Raw genomic sequence first — 24,282 nt, forward strand, 5'->3', positions numbered from 1 at the left:
CATGGGTGAAAGGGAGAGGACTGTACATGAAGTAGAGTCATTGCTAATTTTTACAGCAGCCCTGTATGATGTACAATATCTAGTTCCACCTTTCAATTCTTACATGTCATAGATTGATCACAGATTATATCCAATTTGTGGGCCTAATAAACACCCAACCCTCCATATATATGGCAAACTAATGTAAATTTATAAAGCAGGAAGCCAAGAAGGATTTTGAGAAGCAAATTGCTAAAAAAAAAAAAAAAGCTAATAGAGCTAAAGAAAAAAAAATAAAAGACAAAAGCTGAAGTCACACAAACAGACTTCTGCAGATATAACAGCACTTTCCCCTCCTCCCCCCGCCACACCCGTACCTTCCCCAGATCTGCTTTGGTAGGTCCCCCAACCCTCTAGAGCATATTTTGAGGATGGGGGGGGGGCCTGCAGGAGAAGGGAGAATCACCCTGCTCCACTGAAAGTCTATGCAGCTTTATAGATCTTACACAATAAGGCACACATAGCAATAAGTGGTATAAAGCACTCTCATAAATAAATACACTCATATACCTGTAGCAATGTCTTAGGTAAGGCAAGTCCATCTAGAATAGCTGCAATTCTATTAAAACTGTAATATGCTTATGACTCCATAGTAGCTAGAAGTACATATTTGATTTGACGCCACTCCTACCACAACCCATCCTACAAAGCCAATGGGGTTGTTCGCACAGCACAACAGCCCACTGTAGGTTAAATAACCCATGGCGAGGCTGCAACATGTGTGGGGCATGTGTGGCTGCCATTCTGAATAGGCAACTCCTACTTGTTGCCTTGTACCAGCAGTGCAAATAGACCTGAGGTTTTTCCTGTTGAGAAGAATGCACGGGTGCTGCTTTTGCAGTATTAGTCATTGTATCCACAGCATTACAACACCACACACAATGACCAGGGTTTGGATGACACGCTGCAGCTCATCATGGGTTATTTAACCCATGATGAGCCGCAGCACCTGACTTCATATGCAACCCCCACTCGGGCTTTGGCGTGTCATGTGAACCCAGTGAGTGTGTATTATGTGAGGGTTAAACAACCCTTGCCTAACTCTAAAACATACCATGGGTTATGCTGGTACAAGGCAACAAACTCTGACACTGTACTAACATACCAGCCTTTTAGTCAGTCCTTCACATTTGTTGGCAAAGTAGGTCTTAAGGCATCAGGCACCGTTTTCAAATGTGGTTCTGGCTGATTCATTCACGTACCAAAAGCCAGAGGCTTTGATCCAAAGGTGCCTTTCCACTAGTAGTGCCCTTGTTCAACTCATGAAAAGGCTGTTTCCAACCTAGCAGAAGAGTGTTGCATGAAAAATGTGACCCCCAAATCCACAGAAGTTCTTCCATTTGCCCAAGCTGTTGCACAAAGTTTCGAACAAGCTATTTTCAAGACCTTTTTATGGACCGCTAGATTTATCTGCTGCAGTCTACATCTCCCTTATTCACCATAATTCTCATATTGCAACACAATCCCCAATAAACTGTGGCTCTTCGCGGAGAAGTCTTCCGCTAGCACTTGTGCACGGATTCACAGAAATGCACTAATGCATTTATTACATTATATAACATTACATTATATTATATTATATGTAAAGATAGGCAGGGGCACCATGACACTATCAGACACAATTTACTGCTGCCACCACCTCCTCAGGCCTCCACACCTGCAACTCAGAGGAACTTCCCAGGTGCCCCAACTAAAAGGCCTGCTAACACTGACCGAAGGTAAAAAATAGCAGCACAAAGAATTCTAGATAGATTTTCTACCCATTCATTGTTCTTTGGATTCACTAACAGCACATATGTGGTTTACTCAGAAGTAATGGGGCATACTCACAGGTAAGTGTGCATAGGATTGCAGCCTAACATAATTTTTAAAAAATTACAGTAGTCTGGTGATGAGTGTGATAAAGCCATGGAGCTCCAAGCAGTAATGAGGATATGGATCATGGAACCACTAATCATATTGAATATGTGTGTACCAGCACCAATTTGTTCACAGTTTATATGATTGGCTGAATTTAGTCTGAATATATTTGAGGGTCTGCTCCTCCTAGAAACTGATATTTACCCGATCAATTGTATCACCACCCTTTAGTAACAGTAGAAAGCCAGAAACAGTTTAGTAATTGCTACTGAGATGGTTCAGAGAGAATTTAGGGCTTTGGAGCACCTGTCTTAAAATAAGGACTAGCATTCTTTACAATATGCAAGGCAAAACAATAGAATCCATCTAGGGTATTTGATGGACTTTTTAAAAACTTCTTTCTTCACCTAGTTCCTATGTTATGATGCCATGCAAAGTAACAGCTGGTGTTTATCCATGCAATGACAGCTGATCTTGGCACCAGCCTGTGTGGCCACTGTGAAAAATTCATGAGGATTTGGAACTGATAAAGAAAGATCATTAATATTCCAGATGAGTCTAGGTTTACAATGCAATCCAAGTTCTTGAAGACGCAAAAGTCTTCTTCAAGCGTTCACCCTCCACGAGATTCAAATCATGCGAGAGGAATGGTGGGGCAGTGCTCATTGATCCTGTCCCCTTCGTAACATTCCACCCCTCAGCTCCATCCTCCTCCATGCATTGGAGGGGTAACTTCTGCAGCAGTGAGTCTGCTCTATTCATGCAAGGTTCTCATATGGTTTAGAACTCTTCTCACATGGGAAGCCTAAACAAATAGAGCAGGCTCTGAGCTGCAAACATTCCCTCTCCAGTGCATGAAGGATGATGGAGCCAAGCAACAGGAATACAACAGGGGGCTGGGCAGAGTGTGCACCGCAATCCCCCTGATTTGATTCTAATCATGTAGGGATGATCAGCGCTAGCATTACTATGCAATCCAGAAATATGAATGTCTCTTGATGCCAAATTAATACAATTGCACAAAATGCTTCCATGATCTGTAAGAGTTACCACAGAGGAGTGTAAATAGGACATACATGATAGTAATTGTCAAACAATGACAATGTGATCCTTACTTCAATGTCATGGACAGAGCCAACAACAAAAACATTGTCAGACACATGGTTGCCTGGGTGCTTAAAAACTAGTTGGTAGAACAACAGTATTGTCAGATAAAAAAGCATACCTATAGGAAACCATTTTGGGAGAAGAAGCAGGCCTCATCTTTGAGTGTCCGCCTAAAATTGCAAAATATACTGGACATCTCAGTATAACATTTTGATAAAAATAGACTAAGGCACCAATGGGGTGGGGAGTCTGGTGAAGTAATCCTACCAAATCAATGCAAACTTGTATTCCAGACTGAACATCCTCATTGGATATTACAGCCTTGTCTTATGCAGAGTGAGCAATGCCTATGCCTGTTGATTTCAGTAGTCTACAAAGCACAACTAACTCTTTGTAGGATCAGGCTGCTAGGCTCAAACCCATTCAGGAGAAGATGGTATATAGGGCTAATAGGGCTTCAATACAGCTAGTAAGAGAAGCGGTGAGAAGTAAGGGTGTATGTTCAGCAATGACGGCACGCCTTAGACATACAATTTGGATATGTCCCAATTTCAGGCTTCTTGGAGGAGGTGGCAGTGGACATTAATTTGGTTTTGGTGATACGTTGCTTTTTTAAATTACAATTTCCCATCGTAGCTTCTATAACATAAAGCTGTGCTCTTCTCAAGCCATATGAAACCTATATTGGGCAGCATGGATGGCTAAGAGATGAACCTTGCAGTGCTGGATGTGTAAAAGACCACCATCGATGGGATACTGGGTGGCAAATCTTTCTGATCAGGGAGCTTGAGAGCATACACCCATCTTCCCCAACTTGGTACCCTCCAAATGTTTTGAACATCACCTCCCATCAGCCCCAGTCTGCATGTCTAATAGACAGGAATTCTGAGAGTTGTAGTCCAAAACATCTGGAGGGCACCAGGTTGGGGAAGGCTGGCATACACCATCTGCAGGGTTTTTTTCTTACAATGGGACAGAGTATATTCTTATTCCCACCTGTCCTGCCTAAGAAAGGAACTCATACTCTTATTTTTCCCTTGAGTTAACAAACTCCCCTTTCCCATTATTCCAGAGCAAGTTCTAGAGTAGAGCCCATATAAATACCATTTCCACAGGAACCTGGCAATGAATCTGAGAGCATAGACAGTATTACACACACCTAAAAAGTGGCAAGTTCTTGGTGGTATGGGGATACCAAGTCATCTTGTCTGCCTCCTGAGGAATCTGTATAACAACCAAGTAGCAATGGTAAGAACAGACCACGGAACAATAGACTGGTTTAAGATTGGGAAAGGAGTATGGCAGGGTTGTATACTCTCACCCTACCTATTCAACCTGTACGCAGAACACATCATGTGACGTGCTGGGCTTGATGAAGCCAAGGCTGGAGTTAAAATCGCTGGAAGAAACATTAACAATCTCAGATATGCAGACGATACCACTTTGATGGCTGAAAGCGAGGAAGAGCTGAGGAACCTCATGACAAAGGTGAAAGAAGAAAGTGCAAAAGCTGGGTTGCAGTTAAACCTCAAAAAAACCAAGATTATGGCAACCAGCTTGATTGATAACTGGCAAATAGAGGGAGAAAACGTAGAGGCAGTGACAGACTTTGTCTTTCTAGGCGCAAAGATTACTGCAGATGCTGACTGCAGCCAGGAAATCAGAAGACGTTTACTTCTTGGGAGGACAGCAATGACAAATCTTGATAAAATAGTGAAGAGCAGAGACATCACACTGACAACAAAGGTCCGCATAGTTAAAGCAATGGTATTCCTGTAGTAACCTATGGCTGCGAGAGCTGGACCATAAGGAAGGCTGAGCGAAGGAAGATAGATGCTTTTGAACTGTGGTGCTGGAGGAAAATTCTGAGAGTGCCTTGGACTGCAAGAAGATCAAACCAGTCCATACTCCAGGAAATAAAGCCAGACTGCTCACTTGAGGGAATGATATTAAAGCAAAACTGAAGTACTTTGGCCACATCATGAGAAGACAGGATACCCTGGAGAAGATGCTGATGCTAGGGAAAGTGGAAGGCAAAAGGAAGAGGGGCCGACCAAGGGCCAGATGGATGGATGATATTTTGGAGGTGACGGACTCGACCTTGGGGGATCTGGGGGTGGCGACAGCTGACAGGAAGCTCTGGTGTGGGCTGGTCCATGAAGTCATGAAGAGTCAGAAGTGACTGACCGAATAAACAACAACAACAAATAAAATGTGAATAGTGTTTAGACTTACAGACCCTTTTCAAACACAATTAATTCACTTTGCTTCAGCTTTTCAACTCCAAGGCAAAGTTCACAGCCTCCACAGACAGTAGAATGGACTCCAAGGATATGTGGCAATTTCACTCAGACTGCCTGTGTTTGCCTGTCTCTCTCTCTCTTCACTAGTACAAACTGGAGTGGGAGAAGATTTCACAGCTAAAGTATTTGGAAACAGTTTTCAAATGAAAAGCCTTCATTTATATGAAATCAATGGGGAACAATTCAATTAATTCAAATGTTTTGATTGCAACTGGATTGTTTCAAGAGTGTTCACTGAATTGCACAATATAATGTGCAAGTATATGGAACATAATTAACACTTTCTATCTTCATTTTACTTACCGCTGAGTATTATTTGAGCAGCAGGCATTGAGTTTTCCTTTCCCTTCACTATCACAACTACAAATCAGTGGAAAATTACTGTATGACAGAAAGGCAATACACTGGACCTCACAACTTGACAAGGCTTTCATTCTACCATTGGAAATCTGTCTGGCGTTGTGGGTGGAAAAGAAGGGGGATGATATAGAAAGGAACACTACACTTCACTGCTACTATAATGCTAGACGTCATAGCACGTCACTGCCGTGAACATTGGGAGGCAGTAGAAAGATGAGTGTTTCCCTCTGTGAGACTTGTGACCTATCTTCCAACACATTCAGTGATTGATCGGCTGCCATTGATACCCCAGTCATTAAGGGTGGACCATGGCAGTACAGCAGTGTTACATCAGTACAACAGCTTTTGCTAATGTGCAAATCTGCATGACCCCTAAAATGTGGTCATGCAAATCTGCATGGCCCCACAGAATGAAAATCTTTCCCAGTCTACTTACTGGTGGACATTGTGCAAGTTTATCTGCTGCAACCAACTGAACATTCAAATGTTTACTTTGTGACTTTCCTCTCGATTTGATCAGTCGCTGCAAGACCTGAAAGAAGAGAACACGAGTATGATGGTGAGATTACTTCCAGACTGTATAACAAGTAAATATTTGATGCATCTCATGCTTCACAAATGAATCTAAATTCAGTTCCTGAATGTCATTGGGAGGGTGGCTATGCACTATGGTATGGACACCTTACGTTGTGTGTCAGTTGGCCACTATCTATACCAGTCTTCCTCAACCTGGTGTCCTCCAGATGTTTTGGACTACAACTTCCATCAGTCCCAGCCAGCATGGCCAGTGATGGAAACTCTAGACCAAAACATCTCAAGGGCACCATGTTGGGGAAGGCTGCACTAGGAGTGGAATTTGAAGGAGGAAAGTAGACACCTTGATTGAGAGAAGCTGAAAGCTCAAAGATGGGAGTGAAAACTGAAATACAGTTAGATGACAGAGGATATGTGGGTCAGATTAAGGCTAGTATTCTATGCCCCCTGGAAGAGTGTTCCAGATAGCATAGGATACCACCGACCTCTTCTGCTGTGCATGGTCATGGAAAGTGTACTGCCATGCCTGTTCTGCTATCACTGCTCTGCCAATGGAAATGGCAAAAAGGGGTGTGTTTGGGAAGCTCGGGAGAGGATTTTGTTGCCTGGACATGCCCCCAGAATGCAGAAGCTGGCATATTTACTACATTTTTTAATGGATGACCAAGGACACCCACACAGGTAAAAAGCCAGGGGCCCCACCTTCTGCCCTGGCCAGTGTGAAGACAGAAGGTGTTCTGTAGGTGATTTTACAGTGGTCTGTGAGAAACTTAAATGTGAGGAATAGGAGATTAAACTTGATATAGACATTTATAAGAGTTCTTAAAGCTACAAATAACATATATGCTTGCAATCGTTCTTTTTAAAATTTGTTGAATTGGCTTTTCTCAGGATTGGCCTAATGCTATTTTGAATATATTCCAGATTTTGGATACCAGCTACCTGGAGAGCTTGATGCCACGATTAGCACTGAGGAACTGTAAGATTGTCATTGAAGATTGATAACGTTAACATATAATATGGCTCTTGGTGAAGAGTTTGTGGAAACAGACTCGGTAACCAGCTGTCAGCCATCACTGTGCTTGCTCTTCAATGAATTCTGTACACGTCTAGATCTAAGTATGATTTAGCAGGAATCAAATTAACCAGGATTTTTATATGGACATATTGTGACTCTGTACCATGACCATTCTCAACAAGTCCCTTTGTATTATAAACATTTGACTTTTCCAGTTTTGTTCCTTACTTAAATACTTATTCCATTTTTGCCTCTGTGGTTTTTCCTCTTCTGGGTATTAGTCTTCTCCCAGCCAACATGTTTAACTCTGAGAATTTGATCCAAATAACATACTTCATATGGAACTTAAAAACAGCAATATTGCTTTGTCCTGCTTTGAAGTATCAAGTAATCATCAATAAAATATAATACGTAAAGGATTGCTCTCCACATCCATTTAAGAATCTGACACTAACACCAGCAGAAATGAAGGTGTCAGTTCACCAGCTCACCTATGTTGAGTAACAATACTTCCAGGAGAACAGCAAAATTTTCATCTGTATTACATTTGGTCCTGAATCTCAAAGCATTCAATGTACAAACTAAACTTTACATGAAGATGTCTAGTGCTAGTTGGCAGTACATTCAGCTTCATTTGTTGGAGTCTATATATGGGCCATCAAGTAATGAGCGCTTCAACACTTCTTGCACTGTTGGAAGAACTCATAGAATAGTATAGTAGGGTTGCACACTCGCACACTCCACGAGAGAGAGGTGGACAGGAAGGCCTGGCGTGCTATTGTCCAGGGGCTCACGAAGAGTCGGACACGACTTAACAACTGAACAACAATAGTAGGGTTGGAAGGGGCCTACAAGACCATTGAGTCCAACCCCCCTGTAAGGAATTAATTGGTTCCTTACAGAAAGGTAAGCTTACAATAGCTGTTTATAAGTCTTTTGGAACGTAGTAATGTAGATGTTCCCCTTCATGGATCACTGCCTTGTTGTGGCGAAGGGGCTTGCGTAACTCAGTGAAGCCATAAGCTATGCCATGCAGGGCCACCCAAGATGGACAGGTCATGGCAGAGAGTTCTGACAAAATGTGGTCCACTGGAGAAGGAAATGGCAACCCACTCCAGTATCCTTGCCAAGAAAACCCCATGGAACGTATCACAAGGCTAAAAGAGATGACGCCGGAAGATGAGCCCCTCAGGTCGGAAGGTGTCCAATATACTACTGGGGAAGAGCAGAGGGTATTTCCAAGTAGCGCCAGAAAGAGTGAAGCGGCTGGGCCAAACCCGAAAGGACACTCAGCTGTGGATGTGTCTGGTGGTGAAAAGAAAATCCGATGCTGTAAAGAACAATATTGTTTAGGAACCTGGAATGTCAGATCAATGAATCAAGGTAAGCTAGAGGTGGTCAAACATGAGATGGCAAGATTGAATATCGACATCTTGGGAATCAGCGAACTCAAATGGACAGGCATGGGCGAATTTAATTCAGGTGACCATCATATCTACTACTGTGGGCAAGAATCCCTTAGAAGAAATGGAGTAGCACTCATAGTCAACAAAGGGGTGGGAAAAGCAGTACTGGGGTACAATCTTAAAAACGATAGAATGATCTCAGTACGAATCCAAGGCAAACCATTCAACATCACAGTAATTCAAGTCTATGCCCCAACCACTGAGGCCGAAGAAGCTGAGGTTGATCGGTTCTATGAAGACCTACAACACCTTCTAGAACTAACACCAAAAAAAGATGTCCTCTTCATCATAGGGGATTGGAATGCTAAAGCAGGAAGTCAAGAAATCACTGGGATAACAGGCAGGCATGGCCTTGGTACACAAAATGAAACAGGACAAAAGCTAATAGAGTTTTGCCAGGAGAACATGCTGATCATAGCAAACACTCTTTTCCAACAGCACAAGAGGTGACTCTACACATGGACATCACCAGATAGTCAATATCGAAATCAGATTGATTATGTCCTTTGCAGCCAAAGATGGAGAAGCTCTATACAGTCAGTAAAAACAAGACCTGGAGCTGACTATGGCTCAGATTATGAGCTTCTTGTTGCAAAATTTCAGCTTAAATTGAAGAACGTAGGGAAAACCACTAAACCATTCAGGTATGACCTAAATCATATCCCTTATGAATATACAGAGGAGGTGAGGAATAGATTTCAGGGATTAGACCTGATAGACAGAGTGCCTGAGGAACTATGGACGGAGGTCCGTAACATTGTTCAGGAGGCAGCAACGAAATCCATCCCAAAGAAAAAGAAATACAAGAAAGCCAAGTGGCTGTCTGATGAGGCTTTACAAGTAGCTGAAGAAAGAAGGGAAGCGAAAAGCAAGGGAGAAAGGGGAAGATATATCCAACTGAATGCAGAGTTCCAGAGAATAGCAAGGAGAGACAAGAAGGCCTTCTTAAATGAACAATGCAAAGAAATCGAGGAGAACAACAGAATGGGAAAGACTAGAGATCTCTTCAAGAAAATTGGAGATCTCAAGGGAACGTTTTGTGCAAAGACAGGCATGATAAAGGACAAAGAAGGCAGGGACCTAACAGAAGCAGATGAGATTAAGAAGAGGTGGCAAGAATACACTGAAGAACTATACAGGAAAGATCTGAATGTCCCTGATAGCCATGATAGTGCGGCCACTGAACTTGAGCCGGACATCCTCGAGAGTGAAGTCAAGTGGGCCTTAGGAAGCATTACTAACAACAAAGCTAGTGGAGATGACAGTATTCCAGCTGAGCTATTTGAAATCCTAAAAGATGATGCTGTTAAAGTGCTGCATTCAATATGCCAACAAATTTGGAACACTCAACAATGGCTGCAAGACTGGAAAAGGTCAGTTTACATTCCAATTCCAAAGAAGGGCAACGCCAAAGAGTGTTCAAACTACCACACAATTGCGCTCATTTCACATGCCAGCAAGGTGATGCTCAAAATCCTACAAGCTAGGCTTCAGCAGTATGCAAACCGAGAACTACCGGAAGTACAAGCTGGGTTTAGAAGAGGCAGAGGAACTAGAGATCAAATCGCCAACGTTTGCTGGATCATGGAGAAAGCAAGAGAATTCCAGAAAAATGTCTATTTCTGCTCATTGACTATGCTAAAGCCTTTGATTGTTTGGATCACAACAAACTGTGGCAAGTTCTTAAAGTGATGGGAGTACCAGACCACCTTACCTGTCTCCTGAGAAACCTGTACGAGGGTCAAGAAGCAACAGTAAGAACCAGACATGGAACAACCGAGTGGTTCGAAATTGTGAAAGGAGTACGACAAGGCTGCATATTGTCACCCTGCTTATTTAACTTATATGCAGAGTACATCATGAGAAACGCCGGGTTGGATGAATCACAGGTCGGAATTAAGATTGCCGGGAGAATTATCAACAACCTCCGATATGCAGACGATACCACCCTAATGGTAGAAAGCAAAGAGGATCTAAAGAGCCTCTTGTTGAGGGTGAAAGAGGAGAGTGCAAAAGCTGGTTTGAAACTCAACATTAAAAAAACGAAGATCATGGCATCTGGCCCCATCACTTCCTGGCATATAGAAGGGGAAGAAATGGAAGCAGTGACAGATTTTACTTTCTTGGGCTCCAAGATCATCGCAGACGGTGACTGTAGCCATGAAATTAAAAGACGCTTGCTCCTTGGGAGGAAAGCTATGGCAAACCTAGAAAGCATAGTAAGAAGCAGAGACATCACCTTGCCGACAAAGGTCCGTCTAATCAAAGCTATGGTTTTCCCAGTAGTAATGTATGGCTGTGAGAGCTGGACTATAAGGAAGGCTGAGCGCCGAAGAATTGATGCCTTCGAACTGTGGTGCTGGAGAAGACTCTTACGAGTCCCCTGGACTGCAAGGAGGTCAAATCAGTCCATCCTAAAGGAAATCAACCCTGAGTGCTCATTGGAAGGACAGATACTGAAGCTGAAATATTTTGGCCACCTAATGCGAAGAGAAAACTCTCTGGAAAAGACCCTGATGCTGGGAAAGACTGAAGGCAAAAGGAGAAGGGGACGACAGAGGATGAGATGGCTAGATAGCATCACCGATGCAATGAATATGAACTTGAGCACACTCCGGAAGAGAGCGCAGGACAGGAACGCCTGGCGTGCTATGGTCCATGGGGTCACGAAGAGTCGGACACAACTGAACGACTGAACAACAACAACAATGTAGATGTTCAGAAGGTCTGAGATGAATGGAATGATATTTCTGTAGATTTAAAACTGAGACTGATTTAACAAAAAATGATATTTCATGTATACTGGACACTACAGAGGCTTGCTAAGAAGAAGCTGGCTAGCTCAGCTAGCTGCTGGTGATGTAATGAGGACAATGCCTCAGTGAGGCATATGATGTGGGCATGTCTTGTAGTGGCTTCTTTTTGGTGGGAAGTTACTTGTATACACTTTGCTCTTGAAAAATCTGTGATAATAGTAGATGTAAATGTGCTTTTAAATTACAACTCTGTGATGTGGGATTAGTAGATGGACAACAAAAGTGGATAGTGAGAGCCCTTAGAGTTGCAAAGAGACTTCTACTTCAAGCTTGGAAGGAAAAACACCCACCACCTATCACTCAGTGGTCTGAAGATCTCACTGCTCTTGCTACATTTGAGTCTATCTCCTATAACCATCAAAGTCATATGGATGCTTATTTAGATATATGGACTGCTTATATTAGTATGTATTTCAAATTGGAAACAAAAGGAATTGTTACATCCTTTTTCCTCCTCTTTGTGTTCTTTTTTCCTGTATCAAGGGAGATGTTAATAATTACTGGGCATTGATACGTTGTATGATATGAATCCCCGCCCCCCCCTTTTTTTTGGCTGTTGTTGTTGTGTTGCAAATAAAAGGATTAAAAATGTTGAGTAACAATACTTCCAGGAGAAAAGCAAAATTTTCATCCATATTACATTTGGTCCTGAATCTCAAAGCATTCAGTGTACAAACATGAACTTTACATGCACATAGTGTAATATTATCCCAGCAGCCTTTTTTAAATAGCAATAACTGCTTCCAGAAGGGTGATTGGGATCAGATAAATGGTTCCTTTCACCCCATATTCCCACTCCAAGTTGCTCCCCACTTGTGTTTTCCCTTGCACTAAATGTATTTGCCCTTGAACTTCATAGGGCAACAAACCACTTGGTGGGAAAATTTTAGTGGAGACCTGGAGGGTGGGTGAAGGATCAAGTATTCCTTCTCTTGGCTGCCTCTCTAATCCCAGTCACCCAGCCAAGAGGCAACCTTTCCTGTTTAGAAAGTGACAACCTCAACTATTTGTTATACGTACCTGTGTGCAATGTCTCGTTTGGCCCTTGGCATCGAGAATTCTGCTTGTAAATGCCCCAGTTTGGTTCGACACCTCTCAGAAGTAGGGCTTTCTTTTGCCAACCCTCATCTCCCTCCCATAACAGCCTGAATGACTCATATGTTGCATCCATCCGGGTCGTGGGAGTAATCCCTCCTCAGTTTAAGGGCGAGGGGCTGAGAAGCAGGGCAATCTGCTTACTATGGCCATTCTTACCAGTCTCAGTCTTTTAAAATTTCATTCTCACTACTGCCACAGGTGTAGTAAACTAGTAAGATTTTGTATTCACCTAGAAGACTGCAGCACACTGTACAGTAGTGATGTTACATACAAAGACTTCATTAGATTCAACGCATTTTGGGGGTTAGGGGTGTATTTAAACACTTATGGATCTCAATTAGTTCATTATATGTTGTTACCTGATGTTCATAATTTGAATGTAAAAGGTGGGCAGAATTTGAAGTTCTGCAGTGCCTCTCTATATACTATAATTTAATTCCATTGTTTAAAGTGTTTTACTCTAGGACCTTTGGGCCAACAGAACAGCGTTCCCCGCTTGCTTGCCTCACCTCCGCTTTTGGGTACCATTCTCTTTGTTACAATAGAACAGGTTACCTAGCGCAATAATGAACACCACAGGGATGTTTGATAACATCTCGGCAGGTAAGTACAAATAAATAGGCCAATAGTGTAGTAAGATTATATTAAACACTTTCAAGATGACGGAATCAGTCTGGGAGTAAACTACTTTCTGACTCAGTTACTAGGTCAAACTGCACATGATGTGGAAGTTCATCTATGGGAGTTGGACGTGAGAGTGACATGGGAGTTGGAACTCCTGACATCTCTTTAGTTTATAAGAAGCAGCTGTAGTGCGTGTGTGTGTGTGTGTGTATGTGTGTGTGATTTGGACTGGAAGTGGGGGTGGGAGCTAACCATTTGCCCCTATGCTGAAGTCCATATCTGAATTGCTCCCCTCCCCAAAGTTGTTATTAGCTGCAGAGGGGAAAAACTATGGGCCATCAGTACAGTTCTATGCACATCAACTCAGAAATAAATCTCACTGGAATTCAATGGGACTTACTCCCAGTAACCGTACAGAATTGGAGCAGACTTCACCAACCTAGTTCCTTCCAAATGTGTTGGACTGAAATTCCAATTATTCCCAGCCAGCTTGGCTTTTCAGAGTGATCAGAAGTCTAATACATCTGGAGAGAACCAGGTTGGGGAAGGCCGATCTAAAGCCTTAAGTTTAAGCCTGTAAATTTACCAGTCTGTGGCTAATCACAGCTTTGCGGGGTGGGGTGAATTCAGGGAACTGGCACAGGAGCAAAGGGTTAAATTCCCTGTGCCATGGCCCTGATCCAGATTACCCTCCCTCATGGCTGCTTTTTGTAAAATAAAAAGACATTGTAAGTCATGGACACCCACATCCCTGCATCAGCTCCAAACCTAGGATGTGGGTACTCTCTCCTCAAATATGGAGGAATTTTTAACTTTAAAATAATAAGGTTTTATGAATAGCATCATAGTTATTCACTACAATTTTCCAGATTAGAGTTTTAACCAAGAAGATTGATGTTGTACAACAAGCGCAGTACAAGTAATGGACCAACTGCTAATCCCTCTTCCCTCCCCAATGCCTTTTCCTTGTGTGTCATGTCTTTTTTAGATTGTAAGCCTGTGGGCAGGTACTGTCTTCTTTGTTCATTGATTGTAAGCTGCTCCGGGAGCTTTTTTTGACTGAGGAGCGAGATAATTTTTTTTAATTAATTAATTATCTTTAGAATTAATTCTTAGCTGCGATTGATCGATCTACACATGTGCACACACCCACACACATATAGTTCACACATCACGATAAGCCACAGTGGGTTGGTTGTTTAGTTGCTAAACCACATAACTCCCAACAGACAATCAGGCGTTCCGTGGCTTGCCGTATCTTGTTTCTCCCTTAGTCATTCCCGCCCTCTCCCAACACATATCCCATGGGCCTTTGCAGCACAACCTCAGCAGCCAACTCCGCTAATGAGCACAAATGTAGAGTTGTAGTTTTTTTTTTTCACCTTCAGGGAGATTTGTGCATATTTAATGTTATTTTTCCTTTTTGGGGAGCTTTGCACAAATTCGTGAAAGCGCCTTAGTTACTGCGAATAAATGCATAAATCTCCCTGAAAGTTAAAAAAAAAAAAAGAAGAAAAAAGTTAAATTTCCACAGATCTCCCTGAAGGTGGAAAAAAATATAAAATTTTTATAAAATTTTATAAAATATAAAATATAAAATAAGATCTCCCCAAAGTTTTTTTTTTTAAGTGTTACTGTCTAGGGAGGCAATGAAGTGAAGGAAAAAATTAACAAGTGTCATTTCTTATTGATTTATTGGAGGAAGGGCAGATGGTGAGGGAGGGAGGAGGAGGGACACTGCACTAGTGAGACTGCTAGAAGCGATCAGGTTTTTCACCCCTCTTGCCAGTGGCTCCGTAGTCCTTTCTGACAAACCATGTCATAATAAGCCACTCTGCTGGATTCACACATCATGACAAGCCACTTTGAGGACAAGCCACCCTGAACAACCCAACAAGCTATGGGTTCTCAGTGTGGCTTGTGTGTGGTTAACAAATCACACCAAGGAAACCATGCTGGGTTTGAACATCATGGCAAGCCACCCTGATACAAACAAGGGTGACAACCTGGGGTGTTATGCCATGCAAACCAGGTCAGTATCCACACACATATTTATTTACATTTGGACCTCTTCAAATGGGATTTTAAAACAGTTCCTCAGCTTGCTACAAATTGGCAAAAGAAGGTGGCTATGGTTGCAATTCTATACACACCTGGGAGTAAGTCTCACTGAACTCAACAGGGCCTACTTCTGAGTAGACACATATAGGATTGCACTGCAAGGAACTAAAGAAGCCTGCTCTTGAAATTCTTAAGGACAGATGGAAAACGGACATCTGTTTGGAAAGATTTATATCCACTGAGTTTGTTACAGTGCAAGTAACATTTAAGAATGCTTGGAGATCCATGCAAGCTAAATTATTCTATAAAATGATACATAACTCTGAATGGATGATGCCCTTGAATCTTTGTGTATTTGTTTTAAATTAAATTCAGATGAATCAAAGTTGCAATCAAACTGATCTACAATCAACACCAACTTTGTATTTATGTAGTGCTGTTTCTGAATGAGCGTCTGTGTAGTGTAGTGGTTAGAGTGTCAAATTAGGACTGGGAAGATCCAGGTTCAAATCTCCAATCAACCATGAGGTTTGCCAGATGACCATTATCTCTCAACCTAACCTACCTCACAGGCTTGTTGTGAACATAAAATGGAGGTGGGGAACCATGTTTGGTGCCCTTAGCTTTTTGGAGGAAGGGTGAGATATAAATGTAATAAATACAAATAAGTGTTCAAAATCTTCACATATCTCAATAATCCTTTCAATAGTCCTGCAGAGTAGGCCACTGCACCCTGCCTTCAGAAGGTTTGTTTCTACAGTTGTTTCATCAATTTTGTAAACCATCTTGAATGCCTTCTTTGGTAAATGGGAAACTGTAGCTGAAAAACAATAGCTTGCCTAAGGATAACCCAGTGATTTCATGAGCTAAGGGAAATTAGATCTATGAACTCATAGTATATGCCCTTAACCACCATGGCTATACCAGCAGCAGTAGTAAGCGTACATGCTAACTCGATGTGAACTGCTGGGAAATGTTGCATACTTTTAAAACATCTGGTATCTCTACACAAAGAAAAGTGGGGAGACAAAAATTAGAGAAGGATGCAGATGGGGAGAAATAGAGGGCTACACCAGGGGAGAGGAAAGCACCCACTGTAAATGTGGGAGCAGGCCACCACTTTTGAACTCCCTGTCCAGCTATCCTAAGACGTCTGGTTAAGAGTCTCTCCACTCCTTTCCAGGGCATTATTCTGCTTTAGTCCAGATCAGGGGCAGCAAACAAGATCTTGAAGCACACAGAGCCCAACAGAGATAAGAAGAGTGTTTCCTGCCTTAGTATCCCTGAGTGTCTAGGGATTCTTGGGTGGTACCTGGGTTATACCCTCTCAGGCATACTTAAGAAGAATGTAGTCTTCTACCTCTGAGCAAACATCTGCAAAGTGTCAATTCATTTATCTTCATGTTCATGCACAATAAATGAATTAACTTTGTGTAATAAATAAAACACACATACACACACCCTACCATAATGTATATTGCACTATGTCAAATCAAGACCAGAAACAGGTGATTCTGCTGGCAGACTAAAGATAGGTTCAAATGTGATGGGGAACATGCTATGTCTCTGTGGAATAAAATAATGCTTCCACATGACAACAGTTCTGTATGATAATATAATGGTTGTAAGTTACTTCTTGGAAGTTACTTCTTAATTGCATGAACAGCTGCCTTGCTTGCAGCCTCTAAGGTCCAAAACACCGATTACTTTAAAGTCTGTATAGCAGCTATGACTTTTGTTCATTTTTACTTTCGAGTAGGTGCAGGGCCCCAATCCGGTTCTTTCGTATAAGCTCCCCTACCCCTAATGCTAGGGTCTGGATCTGAATTGGGCCCATGCCTACTCTAGAGTAAAAATGAAGTGCGGGGGAGAGATGTAGCTGCTAGATACAGATTTAAAGTAATCTCTGTTTTGGCCTTAAGGACAGACTCCACTGGTAAGCATTTTACAAATATTATGGCTTGAGCATAAAGCCAGATGTATTTTTCACAGGACTCCATGTTAGGAACTATAACATTTGAATGGTTCACAGTTTTTGTCCTAGAAAAGACAGAACGAAGACATGTGGGAGTTGAAACGGGCTGCCCCAGCAATCTTTAGCAACAAAAACAAGGTATACCATACACTCATTCCCTAGCTTTGGCCTGATTAGGAGTAATCAGAGTGGAGCTTGCATCTCCCCAGGTATCTGGTAAGCCCACTTCACATATTGATAAGCACGGCACTGCCATAGTTGTGCAAGTTCAAGCAGAACGTGAGGGCCACTGAGGCATTTTGCTGGGACCCGAGGGGAGATGAATATCCTAAGACACTTGTTGCTGCATATTCACACAATAATCTCATCGGTCACAACAGTGTAATGTCCATTTTAAAGAATAATAACATTAAAAAGGAGGAGTCTATTCTATTTGGAACAGGAAACTTACACAAGGTGGCATATGTGATCTTTCAAATGCAAACTATAAACACACACTGACTAGTTTTACCTTTGGAGATGACACTTTAACATGGACAATAATTGGAGCTAAGGATGTCTTAATAAGTTGTGCTGGGTGATTGATCGTATCTGCATCTAGAACAACCAGTTGCAAGGATCGTGCCAATTCAAAAATTCGTTCGATCTCACTCTGCACTTCGGCTGCAAAATGAAAATGAAGAAATCATGATTGCCATATTCCATAACAAGCCAAAATAATTACACTGTCTCTTCAAAACCTGCAGTCTCTTACCATTATACATAAAGGCACCATTAAATTTTAGCTTAGCTTGCAATGTCTCGGGTTGATGCTCATTATACACTAACACTTGCATAGTGAATATGGAATTTTGTTTGACAATACTTGAGTCAACAACATGCTCTTAACCCCATATGCATAGCTGGAGGGAGCAATCCTATGGCCACTAGTCACTGTCTAGAGGGCCATAGGATTTTTCAGTTTCCAGGAACCGTGCTCCCTCCCCCTCCCCTGGCCCCTTGTAGCTGGTGCGGTTCTCTCCGCACCAGCTATGTCTCCGCTCATGGAAATGGAGTGCAAAGACAGGGAAAAAGGGTGTCAGGGTGGAAACTGAGCCCAGAGAGCCTCAGAGCAGTTCGGATTCTGAGGAGCAATAGCTATCCGTGGGAGAGGGGCCAGCTCATCCCTCCCAGGCTCAGCACCTGGCAGAGATTCCTCCTGCCAGCATTCCTGGGATAGATAGCGACTCTGGCAGTGAGGGAATGCGGGAGGGGGGCTTCTTAGATGCTCGATGCAGACGCAAAGAGTGATGAGCGATGGAGGGCGCAGAAAGGAGGCGTAGCGCCCGTTTGGCACACAAGCAACAGCCGCCTCCCGTGGACTCAAGGGAAAGAGGGAGGATCTCTCCCTAGCCCATAAGTCCAGGGTCTTCAAGTGACTCTCTTTCAAACGGGGATCAACTGCCTACTTGAAGCTTAGGCCACCCTGCTGTTCCTTGCTTTAGTTGCTGCTGATTAGCATCTGAAAGAGTCGTTAAGTTGTAAAAGGATTAAAGCTTTGAAAAGAAATCCTTTCGTCTGTGTCTTGAGTTGGCTATTGGGATCTACTGGGAGAGGCCGCCAGACCACTCCTGACAAAGGGGCAGTCCTGGGGGCAGGAAGGAGACCATGGAAGACGCACTATGCAGCTTCCTATGTGCCACGCAGACTCCTCCCCTCCTGTTCCGGAGTTCCCCGGCTAGACAGGCAAAAATACAGGGCAGCCAGAGCACGGGGGCGAGGATCCCTCCATGCTCCAGCTGCCCTGCACTGAATAGTTGTCAGCCTCTGCGTTCAGAGGATGATGACTATCTCCATAGGATTGCACCCTTAGATAACATTTTTTTAAATGCCAGGGGCAAACAAGATTTGTGGCACACCATGGAAGTAGCAAGAGGTCCATAGATTGGCTTGTGGCAGGGTCAGGATTCATTCTCCTTCTATCCAATCACCAACTTCTTTGTTCACTTCCAGTAAGAAGAAGATCCATGTATCATAGATATAGCCCCTCTCGTCATCCCACAGTCTGAACCCTGGCAACACAAAGTTGCACTGAGGAGGAAGAGGCATAGGAAGGCTGCATCGGTAATGTGCTTATGTGTATTGTAAAAGGAAACACTTGCACACCAAGACATCTTGTGGAACTTCTTAGTGGAGCCACATGAAGAAATTGTTTCATTGGTCGAAACGAGAAGACAGGACATGCTAATATACTAACAGATTTGGGAAGGACTGGGTGAGAGATATCTGGAGGAGAAAACTGAAGTAGAGTGAAGGCTGACACATCTAAGCAGCCCAATCTCATATTTTTGTGCCACAAATTCATTCTTGCCAATAAATGTCAACCATCAGCATGCAAGAATGTCACCATACACTTCTGCTACATCTTACCTAAACTGGACCTCGTGTTTGACCGCTCAATTATTGCTCTCTTGCTTGGATTATTTAGAACAGACCTCTTAGCAAGAGAAATGTCAGCTGTCACTCTAGTTATTGATATCCTACAAAGAAAAACAAAGGACAGAACAGAAGAACGTTAAATCAAGATTTTTGTGTAAAAAGAAATTGTGTGTTGCCATTTACAACATTGCATTCTAAAGGAAGCACTGTGGCTTATCAATGAGTTAAAGCATTACTGAGGCAAACAAGTCTACAAAATGCCAATTGATGAGTTGTGTTACAAGACATATTTATGGAAGAGCAAGCAGAAAGCCACACAGAATCAATCAAAAACAATGAAAGCCAACCTGTGGCACAGGCAGACAAAATTTGTAGAACACCAAAAAAAATTGTTGTTCATGGTTTCTGTTCCACAGCACTTCTGTTCTATTTTATCCTAAACACATTACTTGGATGTATATTCTATTAAAGTCACTGGGATTAAGATGCATCTAAAATGTCTAGGCTTGAGATGCCAGTCCATAAATATAGCTCTTCTATAGGTTTACATTGAAAGGATGAGATCAAATCAGTAGTTTTGTGTTTTATCTGTTACTGCTAGTCAGTCAAAGGAACAACAACTGTGCTGCAGCCTTTGAGCTGGCACTGCTGAACACTTCTTGATTTTTTTTCACCTTGCAAAAGCATGTACCTCACTAAAGAGCTACTCATCTTCTCCTTGCTGTGGTTCAACTGCATAATGCTAATGGTTTAGTGTTATTTGAGAACCCTCCCAATTAAGGGTGTTTGGGGTTTGTTTTTTTTGCAGAATCAAAACTGCTTCACAGTCACAGTATAAGAACTCAGCTGCTTCATTATCCCCTTCCTCCTTTTTCTGGCACACTAGATTTATGATTCTTGTGTTGGCTGTGCCATGGAATTTCTAAAGTTTTCCTCCAGAAATTTTGTATGCTAATGTTCTCCTGCCTTTTAATAAGAAACTGTCATCATGTTCCAAGTTGCAGGGAATTTTTTAAAGAAGTCCACTACTCTTCATGTGGGAGAATATTCATGAGGGTCCTCAATTTGGCAGAAGTGCTACTCTGTAGAGTAGAAAGGTGAATTGTCAGACCCACTTAAGATGATGTCTCGTTTCTTCTTTTGCACCAACAGACATAGCTGATACTTGTTGGTTATGATGCTCCTCAGTATCTTCCATGTATAATACAAAAATATACTCCACAAAGGGTTTATTCATAGCAACCCTTGACTTGCCACTGACAGTTGCCATGGTTTCCTATAGGAAAACAATGACGTCCGGTTACCATAGTCATATGCTCTACTGAAAGACATCTGACAGCAGCAGTCACAGAACACCTGCTCTGTGTTCCACATTTAATATAAATGTTTGTTTTGAAAGCCTTGAAACAAGCTGCAGGGAAATAAGATTATTCAGAACTTCAGGAGAGGGGAGAGGGAGAGTGCTGATGAGAAACAACACCTCAACCCATAAGACAGCTTAAAGGAATGACGCATTTTACTGCAAAGATGTTTCATCCAACAAGTTCCTATACAACAATGATCACCTTTGAAGGGCTTTGCTCATGTCACCTTAGTTGTGCATAGAGAAAACTAAAGAACTTTTAAATCTTGTATGCAACAGCATTCAGCTATATGTCTATTTGCTCTGCTCTGCTCCTGAGCATAGGGAAGCAGCAGCTGCTCTGAACACAGGCTTTTCTGAACAGTCCCTCTGTCCCAGGCACCCACTCATTTGGTAGTCTAATCCAGCCTTCCCCAACCTGCTGCCTTCCAGATGTGTTGGACTACCACTCCCAGCACCTTCCACCAGCATGGCTGGCTGGGGGATGCTAGGAGCGGTAATCCAATGTATCTGGAGAGCACCAGGTTGGGAAAGGGTGGTCTAATCTAATTTCACACACTCCACTAAATGTGACACTTTGGTCTATAGAAGGTAACACATAGGCCTGGTTCGCATGTAACACTAAGCTAGGATTTAGCATGATGGGCATGACCTAGACCCAGCCTGAGCAAAACCTCAGGCTCATGTGCTCTCCTCTCCCGCTCCTAGATATCTATGAGAAGGTCTCCTGACAAATTTACTTTCATTTTCCAGGAAAGCTGGTTTGTCATTAGGTTTAAACCAGAGATCTGATCTTATATATATAATTTAAATTTGGGAGTTAGTTGGTCATTCCTTTTTGACTGCCTTTCTGTTCACTGATTGTCATGAAACATACTTCATTGGAAAGCTCTTTACATGCAGATTCTAGGAATACCAATGGTTTTCACTTCACTCCCAAAGTTGGGAGTTTATTTATGTCCATAAAACTATTTTTAAAGAATTAGGCTACCTTCTATGACAATATACTACAATTATAGTTTTACTTTTAATATAAACTAGTCAAGTATAATTAAACAAACATAATTGCAAATTGGAGCAAAATGAAATATGAACACAAAGAAGTCTCTGTACACGTTTATAAACAAAGGTGTAGGCCACAGTCCAATGATATGGCCTATATTTGTTTACAGCCTGTAAACAAATTATGAAGGGATCTATATTGCCATGAGTTGTCCGCTCATTGGCAAACTTCAAATTTCAAGTTGTCGCTGGATCACAACAAGGACATTACAATGGTCACCCTGGAGTTTACACAAAGAACATTGTATTTATGTAAATTTTCTTAAGATCAAAGATGTAACACTTTGAATGTTTCAATAAAAGCAGTTAGTTAAGTTAAACCTTTCATTAGATTTGATTTTTCTCCGCAAACTGTGTATGGGGATAACCAACTGATTGTGATTTAAAACAAACTGGTCAGTTTCAAAAGAAGCCAGTAACAAACCCTGGATTGTTTTACTGGTTTGTTTAACTAACCAGACTTTGTTTTAAACAACAATCTGTGGTTCAGATGTAACAAGCCAGCTTTCCTGGAAAGTGAAACTAAACTCAATCCTCTTCCTGGCCACATGCGAGGAAGACAGGGATAGGAGGAGCACGCAAACCTGAGGCTTCGCTCAGGCTCATTCCAGCTTGTGCAAGTAGCACTAAATCCTGGCTTAGTGCTACCTGCAAATTCTCCCACTGAGTCTGTTGCACCAACAAAAAAAAAAATCACATAACAGAGGGGAAGGGATGAAATCAGTAGAACAGGGCTTGGCTAATGCAAGAATTCTTAAAAGTACATCAAGATGCATCAATTCTTAGAAGCATCCTTGAGGATGGGTCACTAGCTTCTGATTTTATTCATTTATTCATTTCCATCCATTTATAAGCTGCTCTTCAGTAACAGGGTGGCGTACAGTTTAAAACAGATACAATAAAAACCATAAAAACAATTACAAAATCAAGAACTTGCTCCTGCAAGCCATCTTAAGCACTGCAAGCACTGTAAACATCTTAAAGACAGCTTCCAACTTCAAATTAAACATTGTAATAAAATGACAAAGGAGTTAATAAAAATCCTAAGAAAAAAAGAAGCACTATAAATAAAAGCAGCATATATACAATAAACCTGTTAATTGCTATTAAAAGGTCTGGCATACAGGAAGGACTTGGCTTGAGACCTAAAAGACAGTAAAGATGGTGGCCAGGGGAATATCCCAGGGCAGGGAAATCAAGGGTCAAGGTGCCACTAGAGAAATGGACATTTCTCCAGTAGTGTCCTGCCTATATTCCCAAGATGGGGACACCCAGAGAAGAGTCTCAGAAGATTATCTTAAATTGACAGGCAGATTCATATGGGAGAACACAATCTTCCATCTTTCCGAGTCCTGGGCTGTTTAGAAGTCAACATGGGCACTTTGAATTGTGCTTGGAAACAAACTGGGAGCCAACGATCTTTAAGTATTGGTGAAATAGGATCAGCATAGTGAAGCCCAATTTTCAGACTGGCCACCATGTTTTGAACCAGTTGAAGTTTCCAAACACCTATTCAAGGGCAGCCCCATGCATAATGCATAGCAGTTATCAAGCCTAGATGTTACCAAACCATGGATAACCATGTCTAGATTCTATTTTTCCAAAATGGAACAGAACTTGTGTCAACTTAAATTCATGAAATTATCACTTTCTATATACACCTACCTGATCTTTAAGATCTTCTCTAGAGATCCTACTTTGAGTGCCTCCACAAAATGAAGTGAGGCAGGTGGCTACTAGGGAGAGAACTTTCTTGGGGGTGGCACCCCAGCTGTCAGGGTTCCTTTTACCCACACTGAACTTCAAACACCGAAATCAATCACAGACAAGAGGCTTCAATCTACAGCTTTTAATCCAATAACACAAAGGGTCATACAGATGCAAATTTTCAGTGACTATCAGTCTGCAAGGAAATGCCTTCAGGGGGTTCAAAAGGTAGCTACGAAAGTTGCCCACCATTTGAAATAAAGGCAGGCTCCCTAGCCTAACATAAGGGGTGGGGGGAGCGCTCTCTCTCTCTCTCTCTCTCATGAGGCTTCTAAGCATTGCTGTTCACGCAGGGCCAATCGGGCAGACCTTCTAAGTTCCGCCCCAGCCATCTCCCTCTTGGCTCTGCGTCTGCGCCTTGCATCTATTAATTCAGACTCACCAAACACTGCCTCTCCCTGGTCACTGTCT

The 24,282-nt window shown here is 42.2% G+C and overlaps 1 protein-coding gene across 1 annotated transcript in view; it reads right to left on the reverse strand.

Moving 5' to 3' along the window:
• Window positions 1–24,282, reverse strand: part of CACNB4 (calcium voltage-gated channel auxiliary subunit beta 4) — a 142,378-nt gene that overhangs the window by 15,437 nt on the left and 102,659 nt on the right. Inside the window, exons 10-12 of the mRNA XM_084810959.1 lie at window positions 19,671–19,780; window positions 17,773–17,924; window positions 6,106–6,201 (exon numbers count right to left, since the gene is read on the reverse strand). Coding sequence (XP_084667085.1) covers window positions 6,106–6,201; window positions 17,773–17,924; window positions 19,671–19,780 — 358 coding nt within the window. The remainder of the gene's footprint in view (window positions 1–6,105; window positions 6,202–17,772; window positions 17,925–19,670; window positions 19,781–24,282) is intronic.

This window comes from Heloderma suspectum, chromosome 1, assembly GCF_057233095.1.
Source record: "Heloderma suspectum isolate Gila_16-S chromosome 1, 16-S_ref, whole genome shotgun sequence".
NCBI lineage: Eukaryota > Metazoa > Chordata > Lepidosauria > Squamata > Helodermatidae > Heloderma > Heloderma suspectum.